This window comes from Mesoplodon bidens (genome assembly GCF_964165515.1).
Source record: "Mesoplodon bidens genome assembly, chromosome: 12".
Taxonomy (NCBI): Eukaryota; Metazoa; Chordata; class Mammalia; order Artiodactyla; family Ziphiidae; genus Mesoplodon; species Mesoplodon bidens.
This window is the reverse complement of record NC_138168.1, coordinates 59272691-59298068: the sequence shown is the minus strand read 5'-3', so window position 1 is coordinate 59298068 and position 25378 is coordinate 59272691. Positions and strand designations below refer to the sequence as shown.

Genomic DNA, 25378 nt, shown 5'->3' with positions numbered 1-25378 from the left:
GTGAAATGTGAATAATGAAATTCTCTGGATCACCACTAGATGGTGCTATATAACCTATTAAATATAGCCTACCATCTTGTTTTCACCGCCCTCTGTTTTAGGCTCCTTCCAGATGGCTTTTTTAATGATTGCAAGTCCAATTTTAACTAATATTTATTTAACGACTTCTATAGATAGTGATCAAATGGCATTGTACTAGTTGAATGACCTTGGACAAGTCAGTTATCATCCCTGTGCCTCAGTTTCCTCATCCATGAAATGAGCAGAAGAGTCTTTCCTTGTGCAGGACCCCACGTCATGGCCTCTTGGTCGTGGCAGAATACACCAAGGGTGAACCTATGACCTAAAAAGAGTGATTCAGAATCCCTCCCTGGGTTTTTTTCAAACTAGAATTAGGAAAAGCCAGTCAGTGCCTCCTTGGAAGTGGGATCACCAAGATGTGGGATGCAGTTGCTGGGGAAGCAGGGCAGGAACTGGCCTTGAGTAGAAAAAGATGAAGCTGAAGAGCAGAGACACAGAGACAAGAGGCCAAGAGAGTCCTGGCAGTGTTCAGGTCCCAAGGGTTGATTAGTCACACTTCTTTTATCACATTTGAAAACAGGGTGCCCGTCCAATAAATATCCCTTTTTGCCGCAGTTTGATTTGGGTTATCATCACTTTAGCCAGAGGAATTCTTCCTAATCCAGGTGGTCACTCATTTTGTTCATTCAAAAGTATAGCTAGCAGTTTAAGTCCTTACCCCATAATCTGTTCAAGTCTAACTCCCATCGTATTTAATAATACCAAAAGAGAAAAAGTGCAAAGACGGCAAAAGGCAAAATAAGGAGAATAAGTTCCAAGCTTGTGACCCATTAGATATGAGTAGAACCTTGAAAGGAAGTGCCTCCCCAGAAATGCCAAGCCCTTTGAAAATGGATGTTACCTCTTACAACCATCACTTCAGTCCTAAAAGTCTGGATGGCTCAGCTTTCCCAGATATTCTGCTACTGGGAAGATCAGTAGTTTTGGAGGGTAGGTAAGTGGCATAACTATTCTGTTAACTTATAGTGGTCCTGATTCTACTCTTAAAAACTAATGGGATAATATATATTTCACAGTACTTACGTTCTCAGAAATTCAAGACTAAAGGAAATAGTAGAAGATACTAGCGTTCTGGTGCAGAACCTCAAAGCAATAAACCAATGTAGATCCCTCTCTCTTTCTCTTTCCTCTCCCTCTCCCTTTTTCTCCAGCTCTCTCTGTCTCAGCAGAAAAATGTAGTATCTTGCAGTCTATTAATGTCTTTGAAAGCAGACTCTTAAGATGGGGACACTACTGGGGGACAGGATCAGAAAGAACCTGGGGACTCATCTATTGTTTCATGACTTTTTCAGACCCAGCAGGAACATACCCTAAATTAACTTGGAGCAGTACAGAATCGCTGCTCTGTTGATTAGTATGCAGGTCAAATACAGCTGTCTGATGTATGTATGGAGGAGCAATATAAAACATAAAAAGTAAAATCATGCTTTAGGGCTTTCCTGGTGGCGCAGTGCTTGAGAGTCCGCCTGCCGATGCAGGGGACACGGGTTCGTGCCCCTGTCCAGGAAGATCCCACGTGCCGCGGATCTGGGCCCGTGAGCCATGGCCGCTGAGCCTGCGCGTCCGGAGCCTATGCTCCGCAACGGGAGAGGCCACGACAGTGAGAGGCCCGCGTACCGCAAAAAAAAACAACAAAACAAAACAAACATGCTTTAAAAAAGTGTTTTATGACCTTAAAAAGTTTGTTTTCATTCATCCTCTACATCATTGCAATAAAGAACACTGTGGGTTCAAAACGATTAAAAAAAAAAAATCTCAATAAACCATCACTTCCTCCGTAACAGCAGTGTCATTCTTCCAAACCTTCCCACCTTCTTTCTTGTTGAAAGCGGCCCAACAGTTTCCAGCTCTTGAAGATCACAGTATTATTAAGAATATCTGTGAAATGCCACTTCCCTCCACCCCTGTAGTTATTTCAGCCAATTCACTTTTTGTCCCTTTTGAATTCATTACTTTTGCTCCAGTTCTATAACCGTTCCTAAACCAGATTCCAGTGATCTCAGATTGGATTACAGTAATCTCTTCCTTACTCTCTTTGTCTTCCTGAGATTTATTCTCTCTCTGACTGCAAATAATCTTTAATCTTTTCTTCTAGTATCCATAGTATATCTCTGTTTCTTTGTATATCAAAGCAAAACTCTGTTTTGACATTTGAAACCTCCATGAGTTCTTATTTACTTATGCACTGACTTTGTATTTATTCGTTCATTTGTTCAAATAAATAAAAACATTTTTGAGTGCTTACTAATGTCCTGTGTTTTGGGTCCTAGAGATAGAGCAGTGAAAAAACCCAAAGCTCTACCGTCTTGTAGCTCCCATTTTAGACAGGAAAAATCAATTACTATAGAGTATGTTAAATGCAGATACGTGCTATGAAGGGGGGAAAAAAGCATGGTAAGGAAGATAGAGATTGTTGAATGGGCACAAGTTTGTACAAAGAAATTAAGATATTGGGACAGTCAGAGAAGGTGACACTTGAAAAAAGACCAGAGGAGGTGTGGAGGTGAGGCAAGTGACTATTTTAGAGAAGAGCATTCTTAACGGAAGGGAAACAATGCTTCAAAAATCCTGAGTCATGAGTGTGCATGTGGTGTTTGAGGAAAAAGCAAGGAGTCCAGTGTGAAAGGGGAGAGTGGGACAGGAGCAGGGCAGAGAGAGTGAGGGAGCCAGACCCCCTGGCCTCCGTGAGCCATACGTGTACCGTAGGTTTTGCCCTGGGAGAGATGGCAAGCCGTTTTAAGGTTTGAGCAGAAGAGCAACATGTTCTGACTTGCAGTTGAAAATATCACTCTGGTCACCCTGTGGACATTACTTACATAGGAAAGAGAGCAAGTGTAGAAGCAGGGAGATGCTCTTTGGGAAGTGATCATTTTCCTTTGGACCGTGGTGGGAGCAGTGAGAGTAGTGAGAAATGAGTCTATATGGAAATTATTTTGTATTTACAGCTGACGAGACTACCTGATTGCTTAAGGGGGTGTGTAGGGAAGAAGAAAGGAGTCAAGAATTTTGAATTAAATAACTGGAAAGGTGGAGTTATTACTGATGTTGGAAAACTCCTGAAGATACCTGAGTAGTCATTAACAGAAAGATTCTACATCTTTCACTTTGGCGTCCTTCCTTGCCTTAGTCTATATCTTTCATTTCCTTTGCTTAGATTCCTCTTCCCTTTCACAACATTCCCATTCAATTGAGAATCTTTATGAAGCACTCATAATTGGCAAAACCCTGGTCTATAAGCTGGGAAGGGTATAAAATATGTAAGATGTGGCCTCACACATCCCAATCTATATGAGAGGAATATTACATGCATTTGTGATAATATAGCAATATCATTCAAATATGCACATTTTTATGGATAAATAAACTTTTGTGAGCAAAGAACAGTGAATAGGTACATATGCAGTAGGGATGTAACTATGAGCAAGACATGGCCCCTGTTCTCAAGAAGCTTATAACATATGCTGAAAGTTCAGTGAAAGTTCAATGAAAAATATGGAAAGAATGAAACAGAATTAAGGCAGAAGTAGATCACTGTCAGCCAGGGGAATTCAATAAATGGGTCAAACCTGCAGTTCTCTCAAGGCCAGCTTGAGTTTTTTCCTTCCATGAGGTTTTCCCTAACTAAATGTCTCTCCAATAAGTTTCCTTAACACCTACATAAAATCAGCACTCATCTGATTTTCACTTAGGTTTATATTTTCTTAGAAGTATCCATAAGTTATACTCTAGAATGTAAACATGAAAGCAGGATCTTATTTAGTTTTCTTTGAAATTTGTGAACACTAAATATTGTAAAAACATTACAAAATATACCTGAATATTATAAAATGTCTTATACTGCTTTAAAATGCTTTTGGAAAAGGAGTGTGGAAGGGTAGGAGAGTCTTCCCAAAAGTCCAGAAAACTTCCACCTTTTGAATATATATATATTCATCTATATATACAGATATATATATGAGATATATATATATATATACATATATATATATATCATCCCAAACAGGAATCCACTAAATGTTGAAAGACTTAGTACAATGCTTGTTCCCTAATTTTAGTTCTTAGACTTTAAATCAAACAACTGTCCTATTTCCACATATTCTGTACAATTGCTATCAATCATGAGATGTGTGATTTAAAGGTTCCTTTCATCAGGCATTGCATGTTACTTTAACTTCCTCTGAAATATTTCTGATTTAAAGCACTATTACTTTGTGATAAAGATTAAAAGAAATAATGTATGGAAACACTATAGAGTTTGAAGCATTCTGTAAAGGTAGCATATTTTTCTAAACCACTAAAACCTGCTATTATGCTAGTTCTGTCCATCTTTGGCAAGATGCTTTTGGTCAAAATGGGGAGTTTCATCTAGAATGGTTGACACTAGTTTGTTGCGTTGATTTTTTTTACACTTCAGAGGTGTATACTTTTATGTGTTGTGTGTGTGTGTGTGTGTGTGTTCTTTAAACAAAATATTCTTCAGGTTGTCTCAGACCATCAATGACATTAGTAGTATGAAGTTTTTGCCTTTTAAAAGTGCTGAGGTTGACAAAATGTAGTGAAAGAAATCACTGCACAATACTGATCTTTTCACTTTGTCAGGCACTCTGTAGTTGGTTAAGCAATATTTTAGATTATCTTAATAATGTAAACAGGCATATCATTTTTTCTTAGACTTCTTTATGCAAAAGAAAAAGAAAAGGTGAAAAAAAAGACAGCAAAGAAAAAATCATTCAAGTGAAGAAAATTTGTTCACACGCACATTGACTAGCTCAAAATCCATAAAATTTACTGACTTTTAGTGGGTAGATTCAGGGAATGTTTATTCGTTTGTGTAACGATTTTACATTCTTCATTTCTAAAGGCAATTCAAAAGGTTTTCATGTTCTTCATTTCTACAAAACATTTAAAATAGTGAATGAAAAATGAAATTTACAACATCATTCAGCTACATGGCAGAGACAAAAATCAACTAATTATAGTTTTCATACATAGCAACAAATAATTGGAAAATATAGTTGAGAAATATGCTGTTTACAATTGAAACAGATATTTTGAAATACCTGAAAATAAGGCCAAAACATAAGTGCAAGACTATAATAATGACAAAAAAGAAACATTATTAAGGACCATTTAAAATAATCAAAGTCAACAGGTAGATTATGTTCCTAGCAAAAATACTCTAATATTATAAAGACATGAATTTTCCCAAGTAAATGTATAAAGCTAGATAATCACAGCAGGATTTCCATAAAACTTCATAAGCTAATTCTAAAGTTCACATGAGAGAGAAAATGGAAATAAGGAAACAAGAAAAGATTTAAAAGAATACGAGGGGACAAGCCCTACCAGAAATCAACATGGTTTATGAATTTATTATAATTAAAGTAGCATATATCAGCATAGGAATAGATCAGTGAACAGACTGGGTATGCAGAAAAGACAACATTATTATCGGAATATAGAATATTATAAAAATAGTATGATAATTAACAGCATGCATTCTGGAGCTAGCATGGCTGGTTTCAAGTCTGAGTCTGACACTAAACTGTCACCTTGGGAAAATTATTTAATCTCACTGAACCTTGATATCCTAATGTATAAAATAGGGGTAGTAACAGTACCTACATATTTTTAGGATTAAATTTATAAATCATATAAAATACTTGAAAAGTTGGACTACCTTCATCAGCAATCAAAAGATGTTATTTATAACATTCATCATCACAGTAAGACAAAGAACAACAACAACTACTACGATTATCAGTGGAGAAAGGATAACTGATTATTCGTTTACTTAAACCAGACTTAAATTACTATATCACATCGCTCACAAAAATAATTCCCAGATTTATTTGAAACAACTGATTTAAAAAAATTTTTTAATTATATCTGAATTAAAGCTATGCATGAAAGTATAATTATAATTTTGTAATGGGAAGACCTTTCTAAGCTAGACATAAAGACTAACAGCTATAAATATAATGATTGAAAAATGTATCCACATATTAATTAAAAATTTTGTGCAAAACACCATAAAGTCAAAAGGCAAAAGACATTCTGGAGACAATATTTACAAATAGAATATAGAAAAAGTTGTACTAAAATTTCCCAGTGAAGTATAGAGTAACTTAGGATGCCTACTATACTCATATTAGGGAAATTTAATTATTGATGAAGGAGGATTTAGGGTAAGAAGATAAAAAATTATTAAAGCACTGTTATATGAAATTTGACAGTTCTGAGCTATTAAACTAGTAGAATTAGGGGAAATTTAATAACAAACTTAAATGTGTATAACATTTACATAATCACTACTAGACTTGTTAAAAGTCTCCACTAAGATTAAGATTGAATATGGAATGGGATTGAAATCAGATGCCTGATAATATTTTGGCTATAATGAGTGGCTAGACATTAAATTGAATTATCAAGGGTTGATATTCATGAGCATTTATAGAAGTAATGCAACAGAAGTTTGGCTATGCAATACCCAATTGCAAACTTCCACAACAGCAGAAGCAAGAGTAAATAAAACATCTGTGGTAGAGTAGCAATTTCTGCCATTCACAAGTAGCAATCTTTTTTTTTTTTTTTTTTTTTTTTCTTTTTGCGGTATGCGGGCCTCTCACTGTTGTGGCCTCTCCCGTTGCGGAGCACAGGCTCCGGATGCGCAGGCCCAGCGGCCATGGCTCACGGGCCCAGCCGCTCCGCGGCATATGGGATCCTCCCAGACCGGGGCACGAACCCGTATCCCCTGCATCGGCAGGCGGACTCTCAACCACTGCGCCACCAGGGAGGCCCACAAGTAGCAATCTTAATCCAGTATATGAATTAAACCATAGGTTTTTGCCCCTAATGTTAAAATATGTGTACATTTAGTCTAAGAGGTTGTAGAACAGACTTTATTGAGAAGGCTGAAATTAGGCTAAACCCAAAGTATTATATGGTTTGGGTAGCCTGCTTAGAGATAAAAAGATAAATCATGGTGTTTACAACCCAAACAGTCTATGATTCTTAAATTATTATCCAAAATGTAATCCAGATAACAAATGTGGTAGGTGAATGCATACCTATGTCAGTAAAGGTCAAGACAATGGCACATATCCAAGCTAAATTACTCTCCAAAAACAGAGGATGGATCTGAAAATATCAGCTTTTCTCCATCACTAAAAATTTACCAACCAATCCAATCTCTATACTAACCAGCCTCAATGTGCCCAGCTCTCTGCTGAAGACACTGAGGGAAACAAGAGTATTATTTTAAGATATTTACTATCTGAGTGGACAATTATAAAATAATACAAGATTAACCAAGCGTTTCTAACAGTGTCACATTGTTTATTAGTTCTGTGGAAATTCAAAAATAGTAGAATTTTGTGTAATATAATTATATTCCTAAAGTATTAATTGACAGTAATAGCTAACATTTATTGATAGCTTACAGTGCCAGGCACATAGTAATTATCACTGATCATTAGTTATAATTAGTGCATGTTTCATGCACTGTGATATGAATTACTTTCACTATTGTATAATAATCATCACATAAATTAGGTCTATTAACATAAATTCAATAATATATGTTAAATTTATAAAAAGATGAATGAATTAGTGTGAAAAAAACTGAGGTTCAGAAATTTTAAATAACTTGCCTAAATTCATATGAAAGAAGGATTTGAAACTTAAACTAAACCTTAAAATATGGGTAACTTTTGGACAGGAAAGGAAGACAGACATACCAAGTATGGAAAATGACAAGAGGAAAAGTATACAAGCAAAACAAGACCACATACTTATAGGGAAAAGAGACAATAAGTCTAAGAAGACAGAGAATATGTATTAGAGAATACATTTTGGCATAGGATGGGGACAGTGTAGCCCCTTGAAGTCTAGGAAGAAGAGTTTGAACATGACACAGTGACTGTAAGAATGACGTGAGGAAAATTTTGTTTAATAAAGGTGTAAACTGGCAGCATTGGACAGTGTGGATTTAGCAGAAAGACTCTATCTAATATAGAAAGTATTTGCAGTAGTTTAGGATCTGGGTTTTGATAGTGATTGCACAGGAAATTTAAAAAAAAAGATAAGCCTAGGAAATATTTTGAAAGAAAATAATGGATATAGAAGCAAAGGAAAAATATTAAGCAATGAAGAACCCAGTGTTTAGTGGGAGAGTATACAAAATGATGATTTCACTAAAAGGAAAAAAGATATAGAATACAGTTTTTCTCAACTAAAAGAAAAATAGAATAGAAATCGATGCTAGTTAGAGGAAAGAGGAAAAATTCACATGACATTTGAGGTGATAGTATTATTTCCACATGTAGAGAGCCTGTACATATGTGAAAAGATCAGACTAGGAGACCGGTGGAAAATCAGGCTTAGAGATTAAGATTTTTAAGTTATGGTATGAAAAGCATGTGGGAAAAATATAAAAAAGGAGACAATGGAAGAGGACCTAAGTTCAAGTTCTGATTGTGAAACTGAACCTGAGTAAGTCACTTAACATCACTGAAACTCAGTTACTCCAGGGTTTAAATGGAGAAAATAGTATTTACTTCACAGTATTTTGAGCATACAAAGTGAAAGGCCCTTGCAAACTGTAAAGCTATGTAGGTAAAGAGCTGTTATATAGTTAAAGTGATGAGAATCAAAGGGTAGATATTTTAATCTATGTATTTCTTAAGGGCTTCGAAGTTGAGACCTTAGACTTCCCTTGATCAAAGATCCACATTACTGTGCTACAGAGTGGATGATTTATTATTACACACATTAAAAGGTCAGTTGGCCAGTCTGCTTCTGAAACACAGTAAACATTTTTTTTTTTTTTGCGGTACGCGGGCCTCTCACTGTTGTGGCCTCTCCCGTTGCGGAGCACGGGCTCCGGACGCGCAGGCTCAGTGGCCATGGCTCACGGGCCCAGCCCCTCCGCGGTATGTGGAATCTTCCCGGACCAGGGCACGAACCAGTGTCCCCTACATCGGCAGGCGGACTCTCAACCACTGCGCCACCAGGGAAGCCCCTGACAAAAAATCTTTGAATAATCATCTTTGGTGCTTGCTTAATTGGAGAAATATAATTTTAACTAGCAAATAAAATAAATAAGATAAATTTCCAATTCAAAAGTTCTTCTTATGGCATATTTACATGAGTAAAGAAGCATCCTAAATATTGCTCATACTTAATCTTTATTATTAAAAAGTTTTAAACCTTGAAATTGCATAATACTATATTATAAAATGACACACCTAAGCACATGATAATGTGCTTAAGAATGCATGATAATGAATTCTTGATTTTTATTAGACTTAAAGTTACTAATTGCATTGAAATAAATAATACTGCCTTAGGAAAAATTGAAGCATAGATGCCTGAACAGAGTACAAGTTCTTAAAGAAGCAGGACCAGGTAGGTTTTCTGTCCACAGACTATGTTTATAATATTATTTGATTTGTAAAGATTAACCTGAAAAATATTTTATACATTTTGGTTAAATGAATCTTAGTATTTCTTAAGGAAATCGCAACTCAAATTTGAGTACGTAATGACAATTTATTATTTAGCATAAATTCCAAGTAAATTGTGATTACATTTTACTTTGCCTTTTTCTCTGTATTTTTGGTATGCTAGTCAAAGTCTGAGCTATTCATTATAGAGTCACAGACATCACATTTCCACTTTCCAAAAGTATTTAAAGGATTATATGGAAATTATCCCAATTCTCATCAATATGCTTAAGCCTTCCCAGACAGGAACTATTTCTTATCTTTGCATACCCAGGACCTTGGACAGTGCCAGGCATAAGCTAGGCATTTAACTATTTGGGAGCAGATAAGTACTTGAATGATTTTGTCCTGCTGCTATATTTGTCGTATATATTGCTGGAGATACTAATCACCAGGGCTTGAACATCTTTTTATTTTGCTGTAATGATATTGTTTGTATGCAAAACACTCCTAAATTGTGTTATTTCATTTTTAATGCAAGATATTACACTTGGAAAATAAAATCTGTTACACTAAAATTCATATTAATATAAAACATTATTCAAGATACTGACCTCATTTTACATACAAAACCACAGTATTAATGTACGAGAAATTTAAAATAAATAAAATACCCTTTCTAAAACAGTGTTTATTTTCATTCTTATCTTCAAGTTCACCAAGGAATTCTTAAAGGTAAGGAGAACTTCACACTTCCCTCCACACCACTCCCCCTCCCATCACCACCAAAAAATAAAAATAAACAAAACTAGAAGGGAAAAGAGAATTTTCCGGTCATTTAAAAATACTATTACTGTGAAGCAGTATGGATTCTTGTACATCGTAAAGGCACATATTCTGAATTCCTTTTTTTCCCCGAATTTCCTTTAAATGCCTATCTTATAATAAATACATTAGATGATTCCTGTTACCCGCATGCACTACTATAAAGATTATGGATCCTAGTAATTGTTCCTTGTATTCACAGTGGAAACTGGAACTTAATAAAGGAGAGAAGAAAATGTACCGAAGGCAAACCCAACTGTAAAGGATCGCTGTAAACCGGTATTTATTCGGTTTGTACTAAACTAGTCGTGGCATGACAAGAACCCTTTGTCTGTGGGACCGTTAGTCTGGCAACCATTTATCTACCCGTGGAAAGGACGTCTGAAGACTCCGCCCGGGCTGGGGGTGGGGAAGGCGCACCGCGTGGGGAGCTCGACTGAGAATTAAAGAGAGCGAACAAAGAGAACTCCCAGCAGGCGCCCGCCAGCGCCTTGCCACTGCATCAGGAGACGTCAGTCAAGCTCGGAAGGCTGTTGGAATCCGCCTCCCTGCGAAAAACTCAAGTAAATAATTGACGGCGATTGACGCGGTCCAGGACAAAGCTTTGAGGAAAGCCAGTGCATCCGATTTCGAGCGGTTTGGAAATCTTCCGCCGAGTAAGGGGTATGCGAGTGCAGCGAGGACTGTGAGCCTGGCTACCGGTCTTCCATCGCGGGCGTGGCTCTGGCCTTTTTGTCTTCTTGCCGCCCGCCCCTCCGTCTCCGCACTCCGCCTTCTTCTCTTCCCTTTTGAAAGTAGCCTCTCTTTGGTTACTTCTACGCAGTCCTCCCTTGCAATCCCGCCCCCTCCCCTGCCCAGTCCGGTGAGGCCAGCTCACGAATATCAGTGCACTTCCCGGGGAGCGTCTGGCACGGCTTGGTACCTTGCGTGTTCGCCTGCTCAGAGCCGCAACTCCAGCCCAGCCGCGGGCCGCCAAGGAGTAATCCGCTCTTCCGGCCGCTGAGCCTCCACGTTAACGCCATTGTTTGGAGAAACAGAGCGGGTGTGGAGCTGGGGCGAACCGGTCCAAAGTCAAAAGTGCTCAGCCAGATAGTCGCATATATAAAACTAAGAAGTTAAACTCTCCTCGCCTCCGAAAAGACACAGTAAGAACCCTGAGGTCCCCGGAAGATCAGAAGGAAAGCGCTGTTGATTTGCTCCAGCTTCAAAACATCGCCTCTGCCAAGAAGTGAGCAGTTCTGGATTTTCTAAAGGGATGGGGAGGGTGAATGGGCAGATAAAACTTGAGTTTAAAATTGTTGGTTTAGGCCGTGCTGGGGTTGCTGGGTTGGCGAATTTCATAGGAGAAGCCTCAAAGAGACACAGCATCCTGGTACTTTGTGAGAACCACGTGACAGCAGCCAGGTACCTTTGATTGTGGGAGCCGAGTTCCTGGAACTCGAGCTTTCCTCCGGCGGTAGAACTGTATGGGGGGCGAATTAAGCGTTCTCTGGTGGCTCTCAGCTTCAGAGTGGTTCTGCCTAATTCAAAACAAAAATAAGTTTGCATTGGCAATATAACTTATTTGGGTGATCCCGGTTAGTGTGACCTGCCAATGAACTAGACCAGATATTCTAGGAGCATGTTGCTCTGGGAGAACATGTAGAAAATAAGTTGATGGATGACTCCTCCCTCCCCCTCCCCATGTCTTCTTTGTTCACTATTATTTTCCAAATTGAGTTGGAAGGAGATACCAGAAAGAGAAAGGGAGGTGGAGGAGTCTTCCAGTAATATTTCTTTATAAAATGAGGGATTACTACACATTGACTAAGCTATGATACTTAGACAATAACAGGACTAATGCTAGTAAAGTAACTAGCAAGTATCTCCTCCCCTAATAGGATTTTTTTTTAAGCAGAACTTTCTGCCTAGTCATGCCCTTTTCAGTCATGCCCTTAAGAGAGAAATTATATTTCTAAGGAAAAGGCACCTAACTGACTAGCTGACTAAGCAGCTGGATCACTAGGGAGAAAAAACCAGGAGGCAATGGGTTTTGAGTTGCTATTTTCCAGATTTTAAAAGCCAGTGATGGATTTATTTTGGAAAAAATACAAAACAGAAGTTGATCTTAACCACCGTGAGTGAGGATGCGCCAGCGTTCTTGGGTGCAGGGTGTGTCTTAGAATTTGGCTTCATGGAAAGGACTGGGCACTTTAAAAGTACACCTTTGCCTTAATAATGAAAATACTTTCTGTTTAGCAATTACACTTAAAACTAAAGCAATTCACAAGAACAATGAAATTTAGATAAGTGTAGAAAAAGTTATCACCTGTAATTTAAGAAATTGTGCAGAGCCACCAATAAATATTTCCAAACGATTTTTAATTTATTTCTCAAAACTAAAAAATAAATAAAGTAAAAGAAAAAGAAAAATCCCTTCAGCGCTGCTAATGACTAAACCACATAGATGATTTTTAATGCCATATTTTCTTGAAACTGAAGTTGGCTTAAAGTCATTCATTTATATTTTCTTTTAGTTCTAGTCTAAAGGAAATTGAGTGTATTTCTCTCACAAAGTGCAACATTAAGGGCTAGAGCTGTTTGAGAAAAGTATCATTCATCCATAACAAGTGTTCTCTAAGGAAAACCCTTTCATAACCCTTTTCATCTAATTGACACTTGGGAATATCAATTAAAACTTTCTCCATGAAATTAGGCTTTGAAACGCAGATTTGATAGTGAGGAAACCAAAGCTGAAAAATCAGCGTATTGACAGTCCTAGCATTTGGACTTATTTTCCTTCTGAAGCTTCTTGAACTTATCTTCTTAAACAAACAAACAAACAAGCAAAAAACTCCCCATCAATTCCTTTCTGACTCCATCCTTGCCATAACCTGCTACCGTGAGAATGGGAGGTTCAGCAGCTTTCAGATCTTCATTTTACTGAGGTGGCGTGAGATGGAGATAGCGCCTCCGTGGGCAAAATGAGAATTGACGATTCTACATCCTAGTTCTAAAGTCTAGTCTTCTATTAAGCGCCGTCCAAATCTCATTTTCTAGGGCTTCTCTTGTTACGGAAAATCACTCTTTGCTCTGTAACAATGCAGACACGCTGTGTGCTTTCCTTCTTTTGTTTCTGTCCCAGATTAGAAAGGAAGGTTGCTGGCAGTGAGGAGGGAAGAGAGTGATCTGGTGATAGACTATTGTAAATCGCCTCTGATAGATTCTTCCTAGACCGCAATGAGTCAGCCACCGACGGGGGGCGCTGCCCCTGCCACAGCCGCAGCTTCTGCCGCCACAGCTGCCACTGAGGCTCGCTTGCACCCGGAGGGCAGCAGCAGAAAGCAGCAGCGTGCTCAGTCACCCGCTAGACCGAGGGACAATTCGGTCCGACAGACCACCGCGGCCACCCGGTCCCCGGTAGGGGCTGGCACTAAACTCAATTCTATTCGACAGCAGCAGCTGCAGCAGCAGCAGGGCAACAAGACCGGGAGCCGCACGGCGCCTCCGGCCAGCTCCCGAGGAAGCGGAGGAGGGGCGGAGAAGGCCGCGCCCCTGGCGCCCAAGGGGGCCGCGCCGGGAGCTGTCCAGTCCTTGGCTGGTGCTGAAGCGGCCCCTGTGGCGACCCTGGCCCCGGTGGGTGTCAGGAGGCCTGGCGCGTCGGAGGAGCCGCCCCGGGAGCTAGAGCCCGCGTCCTCTAAACTCGGGGAACCCCCTCCGCTCGGAGAAGGAGGAGGAGGGGGTGGGGAAGGAGGAGGAGCCGGCAGCGGCTCTGGGGAAAGGGAGGGGGGCGCTCCGCAACCGCCGCCGCCGCCGCCCAGGGGCTGGCGAGGGAAAAGCGTACGCGCTCAGCCGAGGGGCGGCAGCGGCGCGGAGGGGCCCTCCTCCTCGCCATCCACCTCCTCTGCGGGCAAAACCCCAGGCTCCGGCAGCAGAAACTCCGGGATTGGCGTTGTGGGGCCTGGCAGCGGTGGCGGAGGGAGCTACTGGAAGGAAGGATGTCTGCAGTCTGAGCTCATCCAGTTCCATCTCAAGAAAGAGCGGGCGGCGGCGGCGGCGGCGGCGGCCGCGGCTCAGATGCACTCTAAGAACGGCGGCGGCGGCAGCAACCGCAGCTCTCCGGTCGCTGGCGCCCCTGCCATTTGTGAGCCCCTCGCACTCCCTCCCACCTCCCCAATGGCGGCGGCGGCAGCAGAGGGCCCCCAACAGGGCGCAGAGGGCAGCGCGAGCGGCGGCGGCGGCGGCATGCAGGCAGCGGCGCCCCCTTCGTCGCAGCCGCACCCGCAGCAGCTCCAGGAGCAGGAGGAAATGCAGGAGGAGATGGAGAAGCTGCGGGAGGAAAACGAGACTCTCAAGGTGAGGAGGGTGGGGGGGACGGGTTTGAGGAGGGAAGGTGTGGGCCTCGGAGCATTAGGGCGTGTCCCGGCGGGAGTGAGAGGCTGCTAACCTGTTAGGGAGCCTTCAAGAGGGAGGGGAACAGGAAATGAGGGGAGGGGGTCCCTAGGCCCTTTCCGGATCTAAAAGGGCTTGCGATCAGCAGCGTTAGGTTTTTATTGAGATCCAAATCTGGGCCTTCGTTTCTCCGATTATTATGGTTTGGCTCACTTTTTCACGGACAGAGCTGGAGTAGGAGAGCGAGGGAAGGCCTAAAGAAGGCCCGTTTTTTCCTAGTTTCTTCTCGTTCATTCAGCTCCGGGTCATTCCTGTCTCATGGAGAGGGAGCAGTAAAGCTGAGAATTTGGAGCTGGGATGGGGTGTAGACGGTGTATGTCCGAGGGGTGGGAGGCGAAGCTAATTTTGACCCGCGGCCTGTCACCGCCTCAGAACGAGATCGATGAACTGAGGACCGAGATGGACGAGATGAGGGACACTTTCTTCGAGGAGGATGCCTGTCAACTGCAGGAAATGCGCCACGAGTTGGAGAGAGCCAACAAAAACTGCCGGATCCTGCAGTACCGCCTCCGCAAAGCCGAGCGCAAAAGGCTCCGCTACGCGCAGACCGGGGAAATCGACGGGGAGCTGTTGCGCAGCCTGGAGCAGGACCTTAAGGTCTGAGGCGCCGGGGCCCGGGGGGCGCGCGGCAGGGGCGGTGGGTGGGGACTCCGGTCAAGGGCGCTTTGCGTTGAAAGGCCTTCAGTGGTGTTTGGCAAAGAACTCTAGGGACACGGAGTTTCGCAGCGCCAATCACAGAATGTCAAGGTCCCGGAAAGGGAAGAGGAAGAACGGACAGGTGGGTCTGAAGAGTCCTGTGTGGGGGGAGGGTCTTGCAGAGAGCGTGCTCTTCGGGCTCTTCTGGGAGCCACGGTGACGTTTACAGAGGTGGTGGAAGGAGGGCGCCTCCTTCCGCGGCGGAAACGGCGTGGCAGAGCTCAGGCCTTGATCTGACTTCCAGAGACTGTCCTCCAAGCGCAGGCCAGATGGAGTCAGGCCCTCTGGAGCAGCGCGGTGAAGACTCCTTTAGTGGAGTTGAAGCCCAGAATAGGAACAGCACTGGGAAGATATTAGAGTTAAGATTTCTCTCTGAAAGCCGCCCCCGTCCCCAACGCCTTCTTCCAGAACTCCTTCCTTTCTGTAATTACCACTTAGATAACTCCTAGAAAGGAAAACTGTCCAGCTTGTGGTCCCTTTTGGAAAAGTAAAGGGTGAGTGCGCTAAATGAAAGAACCATGTTCTTAGTGAGATTGCTTCTTCAGAGTCTCCCCCAGTGGAGAAATTTCAACTTTGAAGTGCGTTTTTTAGATAGGTGTGGTCTGTTCGTTCGGTTTCACTGTAGGCAGATTCACTGACAACGCAAATCAGATGTTATCTTCATGGTCTGGGACAGCAAACGAAATATAATTTTAATTGTATTAATTTCATGAAGATTCAAAAGCCGAGTGTAATTATCTTTTTTTTTTTTTTAAAGAAAGCCATGGGAAAACATTTTATGAAAGCCGTTGTATCATTTCTGACATTTGTTGAGTGTTGACTAGGCACCAGGCACTGTGGCAACCATTGTTACTCATATTATTATTTCATTTAGCTCTCAAGGAAAAAAACCTGTAAGGAAGGGATTATGAATAGCATCATTTTACAGGTGCCCACGATTAACCTTTTACGGAAGTTAAGTGCCCAGCCCCTAGCCCTGGAACTTGGCTAGTAGTTGGTCAGGCTGGCTCCCCACCCAGTCCAAAACCACAGCCTGTGTCCTGAGCTACAGCACCAGACTGCCCCACTTTTCTTCCAAACCCTAAAATTTCTGAGGTAATCTTAAAACAGGAGGCAAAAATGCACACACTGATTTAAACAAACAAACAAAAGTCTCAAAGACTAAAATATTTCTTAAAACTAAGCACCTGGAATGATAGGATCAAAATTCAAGCCCCAGACCCTACCTGGGAATATTTTATTTTCTAGTCTTTAAAATAAGTGATAATGGAGGCATCTACCTCATAGTTTTGTTGTGGAATTAGAGACTTGTGAAATCTCTACACATGATAAAACACAATTGAACATTTATAACCATGATGTCATGTAGACATTAGGGGAACAGAGTGGAGAGCCAGACTACCTGGCCACTTGTTAGCTGTGTCACCTTGAACATATTACTTTACCTCCATGAGACTCAGTTTTCCTCATCTATAAAACAGGAATAATAATAGGATCTATTTCATGGGATTGTTGAGAGAGTTAAATGGTTTATGTAAGTGAAATGGCTTATATGTAATGCATCTGGAATGATGCCTGGCATATGGTAGACACTATATACATATTGGTTCTAGTACTTTTAATATAATTTTAGCCCATTTATTGTATTGTCTTTAATTACATTTTATTGTTAAAAACACTTTAATTTAGGTAGCAAAGGATGTATCTGTGAGACTTCACCATGAATTGGAAAATGTGGAAGAAAAGCGAACAACAACAGAAGATGAAAATGAGAAACTGAGGCAACAGCTTATAGAAGTTGAGATAGCAAAGCAAGCTCTGCAGAATGAACTGGAAAAAATGAAGGAGGTTAGTAATCAGTTATCTCATGGCGTGCTATATATATTTAGCTCTTCATAGAGAGTACCAAAGACTAATATGACTGTTAAAATAATTCAATTTTTTATGATTATAGGACAGTTTGTTTTTCTCACCCAATATAGTAACAGATACATGATTTCATACTAATAAATAAGTAGCAAAGAAGAAATTCTGGCCTCCACCATACCTCTGACTTGACATATATGAGCTGTGACGGTTGTTTCGTGTGTGATATCTAAATGGATGTTAATTAAATAAATTACACAGCTATACCAAACACACAGGATATCAGGAGTATGAAGGAATAAGCCTTCTGTTAGTTGAGGGGAAGCGCTAATCCTGTGAGATTACTACTGAGTTCATAGAAGCACAGACTTTTAGGATGAAAAAGACCATAAAGGCCATTCAATCGAATCTAATCATTGCTTGGTTCCTCCTTATAACAAAGCCCCAAATGGTCTAATATTTAGAACTTCACCAGTGACTAGCCCTTAAGATCACCTCCAGCAGCCAATTTTATCACAGCATAGCTCTGTTTAAGGTTTTCTTTGTTTTGAGTTGAAATCTATCTACTTGTAACTTTAATAAATTCATCTCAGTCCTACCCTTTCGGGTACAAGAGTCAGAGTTCTCTTCCACATCAGCTATTAGAAGATTCCTACCATGTTTCCCCTGAATCTTCTCAAAGCACAAAATCAGTATCCAAGAAAATAATGAGAATAAAAGAAACAGAAAGATGTATCAAGAAATAATTAGAACTAACACACCATTGTAGAGCAGTTATACTCCAATAAAGATGTTTAAAAAAAATAGCTTTGTGATAAGTAACAGTTTGAATTAAAATAATATTCTTCCTTGAAAACTGCCTGAAAATGTACAGTACAACTTGTAAAAACCATTATTGAGAATTAGCAAATACACACGTGGTCCTCTGAATACTTCCTCTGCTTAAATATGCAGAATTTAAATGAAAATCCTAATCTTCCCATAGACTAACTGAGATATTGGCACGTTCCACTGCTGTGTTTATCTCGAAATGGTATAAAAATATAACTACCGTGTAACAGTGAAAATATCAGTTGTCAATTAAGAATGTGTGGCAGGAATTTGTAGAACATTGTTTCAGTGGGGTAAACTGTTCTGTGATCTAAGTTTCCACTTATTCTTATATTATCCTGAATTTAAACATTTTTAACATGACAGATTAGGGCAAAATCATTGTACTGGGGCTTCCCTGGTGGCGCAGTGGTTGGGAGTCTGCCTGCCGATGCAGGGGACACGGGTTCGTGCCCTGGTCCAGGAAGATCCCACATGCTGCGGAGCAGCTAGGCCCGTGAGCCATGGCCGCTGAGCCTGCGCATCCGGAGCCTGTGCTCCGCAACGGAAGACGCCACAACAGTGAGAGGCCCACGTACCGCCAAAAAAAAAAAAAAAAAAATCATTGTTCTGATAGCTAATACCTAAGGGTGGCTGTGTGCTACAGCAGAAAAACATGGCGACTGGGAGCCGTGGGACTATCTTCACCAGTAACTAATCGGGTGACTTAAAAGTCCTTTAACTTCTGCTTGCCTCAGTGTATTCAGTTATAAAATGTTATTTTCAATGAATCTCCACACCTCTTGCAGCTATCATGACTTTTATCATGAAGTCCAGGACATTACCATTAAAGAACAGCATAGATTTTATTCTAAAGTTGAGAGATCAAATATTAAATTAATATACATATAAGGATAGGTTTCTTCAATAATAATGTACAGTTGAAGTTTGTGAAAAATTGAAAGTTTGAAAAAATTAAGTAGGTAGCTGTTATTTGGTGGGGCTGTCATAAGAAAGTACGACAAACTGAGTGGCTTAAACAATAGAAGTTTATTTTCTCACAGTTCTGGAGGCTAAAAGTCCAAAATCAAGGTGTTGGCAGGGTTGGTTTCTTCTGAGGGCTGTGAAGGAAGGATCTATTCCAGGCCTCTCTCCTTGGCTTATATATATACATCTTCACACTCACATAACATTCTCCCCATAGCTGTCTATGACCAAATTTCCCCTTCTTGTAAGACACCAAATTAGATTAGGACCCACTGTAATGGCTTTATTGTAGCTTGATTGTCTCAGTAAAGACCCTATCGCCAAATAAGGTCACATTCTGAGGTACTTGCTTGGTGTTAGGACTTCAACATGTAAATTGGGGCAGGGGCACAATTCAACCTATAAGAATAGCTCTTAAATACCTTCTTATGGACAAGCAAAAAGAAAGCTCATTGTCAGTTCCATAAGGCTCCATTCCATATTCAGACCTCACTTGCCTTCTTCCATACTCTTTGTTTATCCAATTAAAAATATTCAAGCCAAAACAAACTTCACTGATTATAAGGGATAAAAAATGCCTCGTGATTTGGCATTATATCAATGTTTTTCAAGTGGATATCTGGAAAGTTGGATTTAAGAATGACATAAGAGCTTTCTGATTTTCATCCTGTGTCCAGAAAAGGGGGAAATTCTTGTAGACTGGCTGTCCATTAGCCAGAGAGATGAGACTTTTCCCATCTTAAAATAAAAGCCAAGATAATCTGGCTACCAGAAAAAAATGACTGGAATCTGGGGATGTCCTCAGGAGAATCATTGTAAAAATGCATTTCCATTTGTTTTCCACACTTTTTCTTATAACTGTTTCCTGCATCAGGGTTCTAACTCTGAATTAGGAAGATACTCTTGCTGCATTAGGCAATGTGGGTATATGTTCATGCCAAAGAAGAAATTCTCATCCTCCTTGGACTTATAAAAGCCAAACTCCAATCCCTAATTAGAGACTACAACAATAAAAGTGTAAAAAATTTAGGAGCAGGTATGCAGGACATTGGCTTTTAAAGTGACCTTTTAGTTTTAAAATGGGCTCTAAAATAGCATTCACAGTTTGAGTAGATGAGTGGTGATAGGGGAAAGAAATGGAAATAGAGAAGAAGGGAGAGAAAGCAGAAGTTAAATATCTGAAGGATTCTAAATGGTACAATAAAGAGAAAATGAAATATATTCTGGCAGAAAAGTTCCATAATCATTCACTAGAGGTTGACCTTCATAGTGTTCAGAAAAGTGTCAGAAACAAAAAGTAGTTTAAAAATAGTTTAGAAATCAGAAGTGTTTCATTGAAATTAAGATTTTTGTAATGGTGATTTTGTTATCCTCCAAAAAAATAAATATAAAAACGGAATTGCAATCATAACTGGCTTACTTTGTGTGGTAGAGGTTGTGAGTTTGAAGCCTGACTTGTCCCCATCTAACTGCAACAACTTCAGTTAATCATCTGCTTTCTTGTTTGTAAAATGAAAACATATTCAACTCTTTGGTGAGTGTTAACCACACAACTTTTATCACTTTGAGGCATTCTACCAGTGGAGAAAACAGAACCAGGCCAAGCTTTCCATTATGAAGAAAATGCACTAGTTATGGAGTAAAATCATAAAATGCCCAATAGAATATACTAGAGAGAAGCAATCCTCCAACTCGCAGATTTTAGTTTCTTATATGGAGTCATATAGATGTAGAACAGCACAACTGGGAACAGTAGGTCATCTGCTGGAGTTTGGAAACCATTTTCTAAGAGTTTAACTGGCTTCAAGGGTGTTGACCAATTGCTCTCAGGGCTGGTTGCACAAGGTCCTGTGCACCTGCTCACAGCCATCTGCTTATCTTCTCCCCCTGAGAGTAGGGAGTCGGTACTGGGGGAAAGAGAGTTGAGTAGAGGCAGGATGGAGATAATTAGTTGACTCTACTACTACTCATTGCTTGTGTTGAACAGCTGATGTTCTGCCACCTGTAAACAAGAGGGATCTCTTAGGATGCTGCCTTAGAATCTTAGTGGCATTCTCATCCCACTTACAAAACATTGATTACTACTGGCATTATGCTTTCTTGCAGTAGAAAAATGCCTTTACCTTTATGTAACCTGGGGAAAATGCTTTTCTGTCTTTCAGCATCACAAACAATCAGTGAGACAGAGGTTTTTGTAAATGTTATTTTATGGAAACTACAACTAGCTCTTTGAATGCCAGGATGGGTTCATGCACACGTAGTGAGAATATAGAGTAGGCTATATACAGTATGGAGGAGGTTCTATGAGGCGTGAATCTCTGCTACAGTTAATTGAGGATCCCTTCCCTTTCTGAAGTCCTACTGCTGTGGGAACAGCCTTTATTTTCAAAGCTTTGAAAGCCCTGTGCTCTTCAGGAGAAAGGCATCTTCTCATGTCACCTTTAAAGTCTGGTACTTGGAGAAGCACTGCTGACAGTATTTGAGAAAAGAATGAACCAACAGAGGATCTTTAAAGATGGAAAAGGAAAAAAGAGTAGCAGTAACTGAGATGATGATGATGATAACTGTTTGTTAGATCTTTTTCAGTTCAGAATCTCTTTGTGTTGTCTCATCCCTCATCCCAACCCAAGACTCTTAACAGAAAATAATTTTCTTAGCTTTTATTGGCCTTTGCTCTAGGGGGCTGTTAACTGGCCTACTGCAATAGCACCATCTATCTTGGGACTTCTATTTTCTGTGCACTTGGTTAATATATCCTATCTATTACAATGAACTTTCATTCTAGAACACAAAAATAATTAGTACTATAAATTTCAACAGTAATGCCTCTGTTTTTTTTAAAAAATAATTTATGGAGTACATAGAGAATACATCTGTTTACTCAGACTCTCTGTACAGGCAGAACACTTTAATAAACAAATGCTTGTCCTGACTGTTTACAACTACCTACTTATTTTCTTATATAAAATAAAGAGCTGATTGTAACCATACTTGGTTTTGATAGGGCATGTTTAAGTGCAAAAAGAAATACTGAGTGATAAATCAGCAAAGCAGCAGCCCAAAACACAGTTTAAATGGGGAATTTCTTTGGCATTCAAGTATTTCCCCCTGGTTCTGTTAGTTAACTTATAATTTGAAAAATGGAACAGTAATCATTGATATTTTTGATGAAATTACCATAAATATTTTGAAATGCATCAATTAAACACTATGACTTTAGTCACATCTTCTCAGAGGCAGTGGTTTGTTGAATAACATAGGCAGAAATAAAAGAAACTAAATTAAAAGCAACGAATAATGTGCCAGGTAAGCATGGAAAAGCTTGTCTTCCAGGTTACCAATTGTTGGATTTTTAAAGATATATTGATTTTGGAATTATAAACCTTATTGGATTTTTTAAACGAAATTACATATGCAATTATATGCACTTTGAAGTGAATCCCAAGACTCATTTGGGTAAATGGCACTTTTCTTTTACCCTGATGCCGAGTTCCCAGTAAAAGTGAAGTAGTACACAGATCAGAAAATCCCTGTTGGTGGCTTATTTTGTGAAAAATATTGATTTTTTTATTATAAACCTCAAATTTCTGGGTTTTGTTTTATATAAAAGTACACATCAGCATTACACACCCTGTACAATGGATCAGATTTCAGTTCTTTTCTTGGCTGGAATTTCAAACTTTATATTCTTGAAACAGTAAGGCACTGTACAAATGATGTATTCTTACAATAATGGACTAAGCACCTCCCATTGAGTACACATGCAGTTCCCATGGCTTCATAGAACTTGTTTAATAAATGATAAATGTATTTTGAAATGGTTGTTGCACTTGCTGATAAACCATATCCATGGGAGCTAAGTCTCTCACCCTGGACTCTGCCAGTTTAACAGAGGACCTGGGGCTTTAGGCCAAACTTTGAGTGATTTGCCCCTGAAAGCTGAGCAGCTGACCTGTGTTGCGGTATCTTCATGGAAGCATGTTACCACGTAGTTATTGAAGAGTGGTTTACTTCTCTGACTTCTCTATCCAACCTGCTTTAAAAAGGGGTTTGAAATGGTTCTTGGTAAATCATAACCATTGAAATAAGGGTTTAAAACTTTGGTCACAGAAGAATTCTGGGAACATGAAGGAAAACTTAGTCCAGGGGATGTACACTGTTAATCTAAGTTTAGTAGCAGTCAAGTCAGGGAGAGAAATATTGAATGAAATTCTTACCTAGCTGTGACCTAATATGGAGGTAACACCAGGTTTCATGAGAGGTCTCCAGAATAACCATGAAGAAAATCAATTATAGTACAGCAGAATGTGACAATTATAAACAGATTTTATGTGATGATGGAAAACAACCAATGGATGGATGAGCCTTTGTAAAAATTGTCAGTTCTCACCTATACACTTAATAAATTAGGAATTTAAATTTTGTAGAAAATAAAGTGAAGACACTTTGTCATTAGCTGTGAATTTGAGGGTGACTTATTAAAAATCACATATGTCATGGAGTCTAGAAACTGGCTTTGAAGTCTCACCTCTCATTCCCTGTTATGTTGAGCAAATAATGTGAAATTTTTAGGCCTCAGTTTCTTTATCCATAAATGCAGAAATTAAACTGAATGCTCTCAAAGGTCTCTATGAAAATGTCATTTTCAACATTATCAGTTATCCATCTCTGTGCTTCCTGAAAGTTCTATTCATAGTCAGGATGCCACTTCATATCACTACTATTATATTATTACTGTAATTTTTTGTATATTCAATCAACAGGTATTTATTGAACAGTAATTTATTATCTGCTAGAATGTGGCCATATGGATACCATGGAGGCTACAGATATACAGATATCAGGGGATTTCCCTGGTGGTCCAGTGGTTAAGACTCTGCGCTTCCGCTGTAGTGGAATATATACACTGGGCAGAATATATACACTGGGCAGTGTATACACACACACACACACACAGATATCAGAATGTTGCATTAAACTGAGAGTTTGCACTCACTGAGGGCTCTGCTGAAGGGTTTTCAACCACAGAGACCAAGACCGACAACACTCTCTGGTTGTTACTACTATTCAGCATTCAAGGACCTGGTTTAGTGTAGAAATCAGAACTGAAGACCCGATGTGCAGGGCTGAGAATAAGTGAAGCTTTCTGAATAATCTGAGCCCCACTTTGTATGTAGTCTTAGTTCTCCAACCCAGGAGGCCAATAAGACATCATGATGACCAAAGAATTCACCATCTTTTCCAATAAGAAATAAACCAGAGTATTGAATGATGGTACCTAGACATTCTAAGTTGTGCAGAAAGTCTCTGGGGTGAGTTCTTTAAACGTATAATTCTCTGCAGTGAAATCTGCCCCCGGAAGGCTGCCAGGTTCTCACTCTATGGTGTGTGGCACAAGTTAATGAGTGCTGATCATCAGTTAAACATCCAAACATTTGTCTTTAGCTATTATTAAAATAATATGAGACTTCTCCGATGTTTTTGGAAGGTGAAAGTCTTTATGTTTCCAAGAGCATAATAAGAATCTTTTGAGGTCCTTTGGCCTTTGTTGTGTGTGTGACATACAAAAACCTCATGTAGAGCCAGCCCCCATTAAACAACCTAGTCCCTTCCTTACTCAGGGGTGTAGTTGTGACCTAACTTGTCCCTGTGGTGCTTTTAGGCTTTGGGGCAGTAATTGTCAACACTGTTCTCTACCACTGCCCTCTACCCATGGCCACCCTTGGCCTCCTGAGAACGGCCCTGCCTCTAGCAGTGGCAGAAAATAGCATCTACTCTCTGTCTCCGCCTTTTCCATGAGGCTAAAATCCCAAGACTTTGATCTGACTTTAATTTAGCAAATATTTTTAAACAAACATTTACTGAGTATGTGTATAGTGTGTATAAGGGAATAACAGTTAATGTCGCCATGAGAGTAGTAGTCTTTCCTATCAGAAAGTTAATTACTTTCTGATAGAAAAGACAACCTTGTAGAGGTTGTATTTGACAGCAAAGTATTTGCTGAATACTGAATACTGAGTACTGAATACTTTGATGTTCACTGTCTCAGTGTGGTGAACACTGAAGACAGGGCCCTACCTATTTTGATCACTGTGGCACCTTCAGCATCCAGTTCAGTGCCTGGCTTGTAGTCAGTTAGACCATACATTCTGTAATATTATAACAACTTCAATTTCATATTTAATTTGTCTAGAACATTTTCCTTCACTAGAGTGTAAATTCCCTGAGGTTAAGGA

General features: G+C 40.0%; 1 protein-coding gene across 4 annotated transcripts in view; it reads left to right on the top strand.

Moving 5' to 3' along the window:
* Positions 1-10873: 10873 nt before the first annotated feature.
* The window catches only part of MTCL3 (MTCL family member 3), a 58876-nt gene continuing 44371 nt past the window's right edge, over positions 10874-25378 (top strand). For all 4 annotated transcript variants that reach the window (XM_081250578.1, XM_081250580.1, XM_081250579.1 and 1 more), the window contains exons 1-4: positions 10874-11580; positions 13477-14687; positions 15156-15380; positions 17169-17327. In XM_081250578.1, the coding sequence (XP_081106704.1) occupies positions 13572-14687; positions 15156-15380; positions 17169-17327 (1500 nt within the window). In that variant the 5' untranslated portion in view covers positions 10874-11580; positions 13477-13571. The remainder of the gene's footprint in view (positions 11581-13476; positions 14688-15155; positions 15381-17168; positions 17328-25378) is intronic.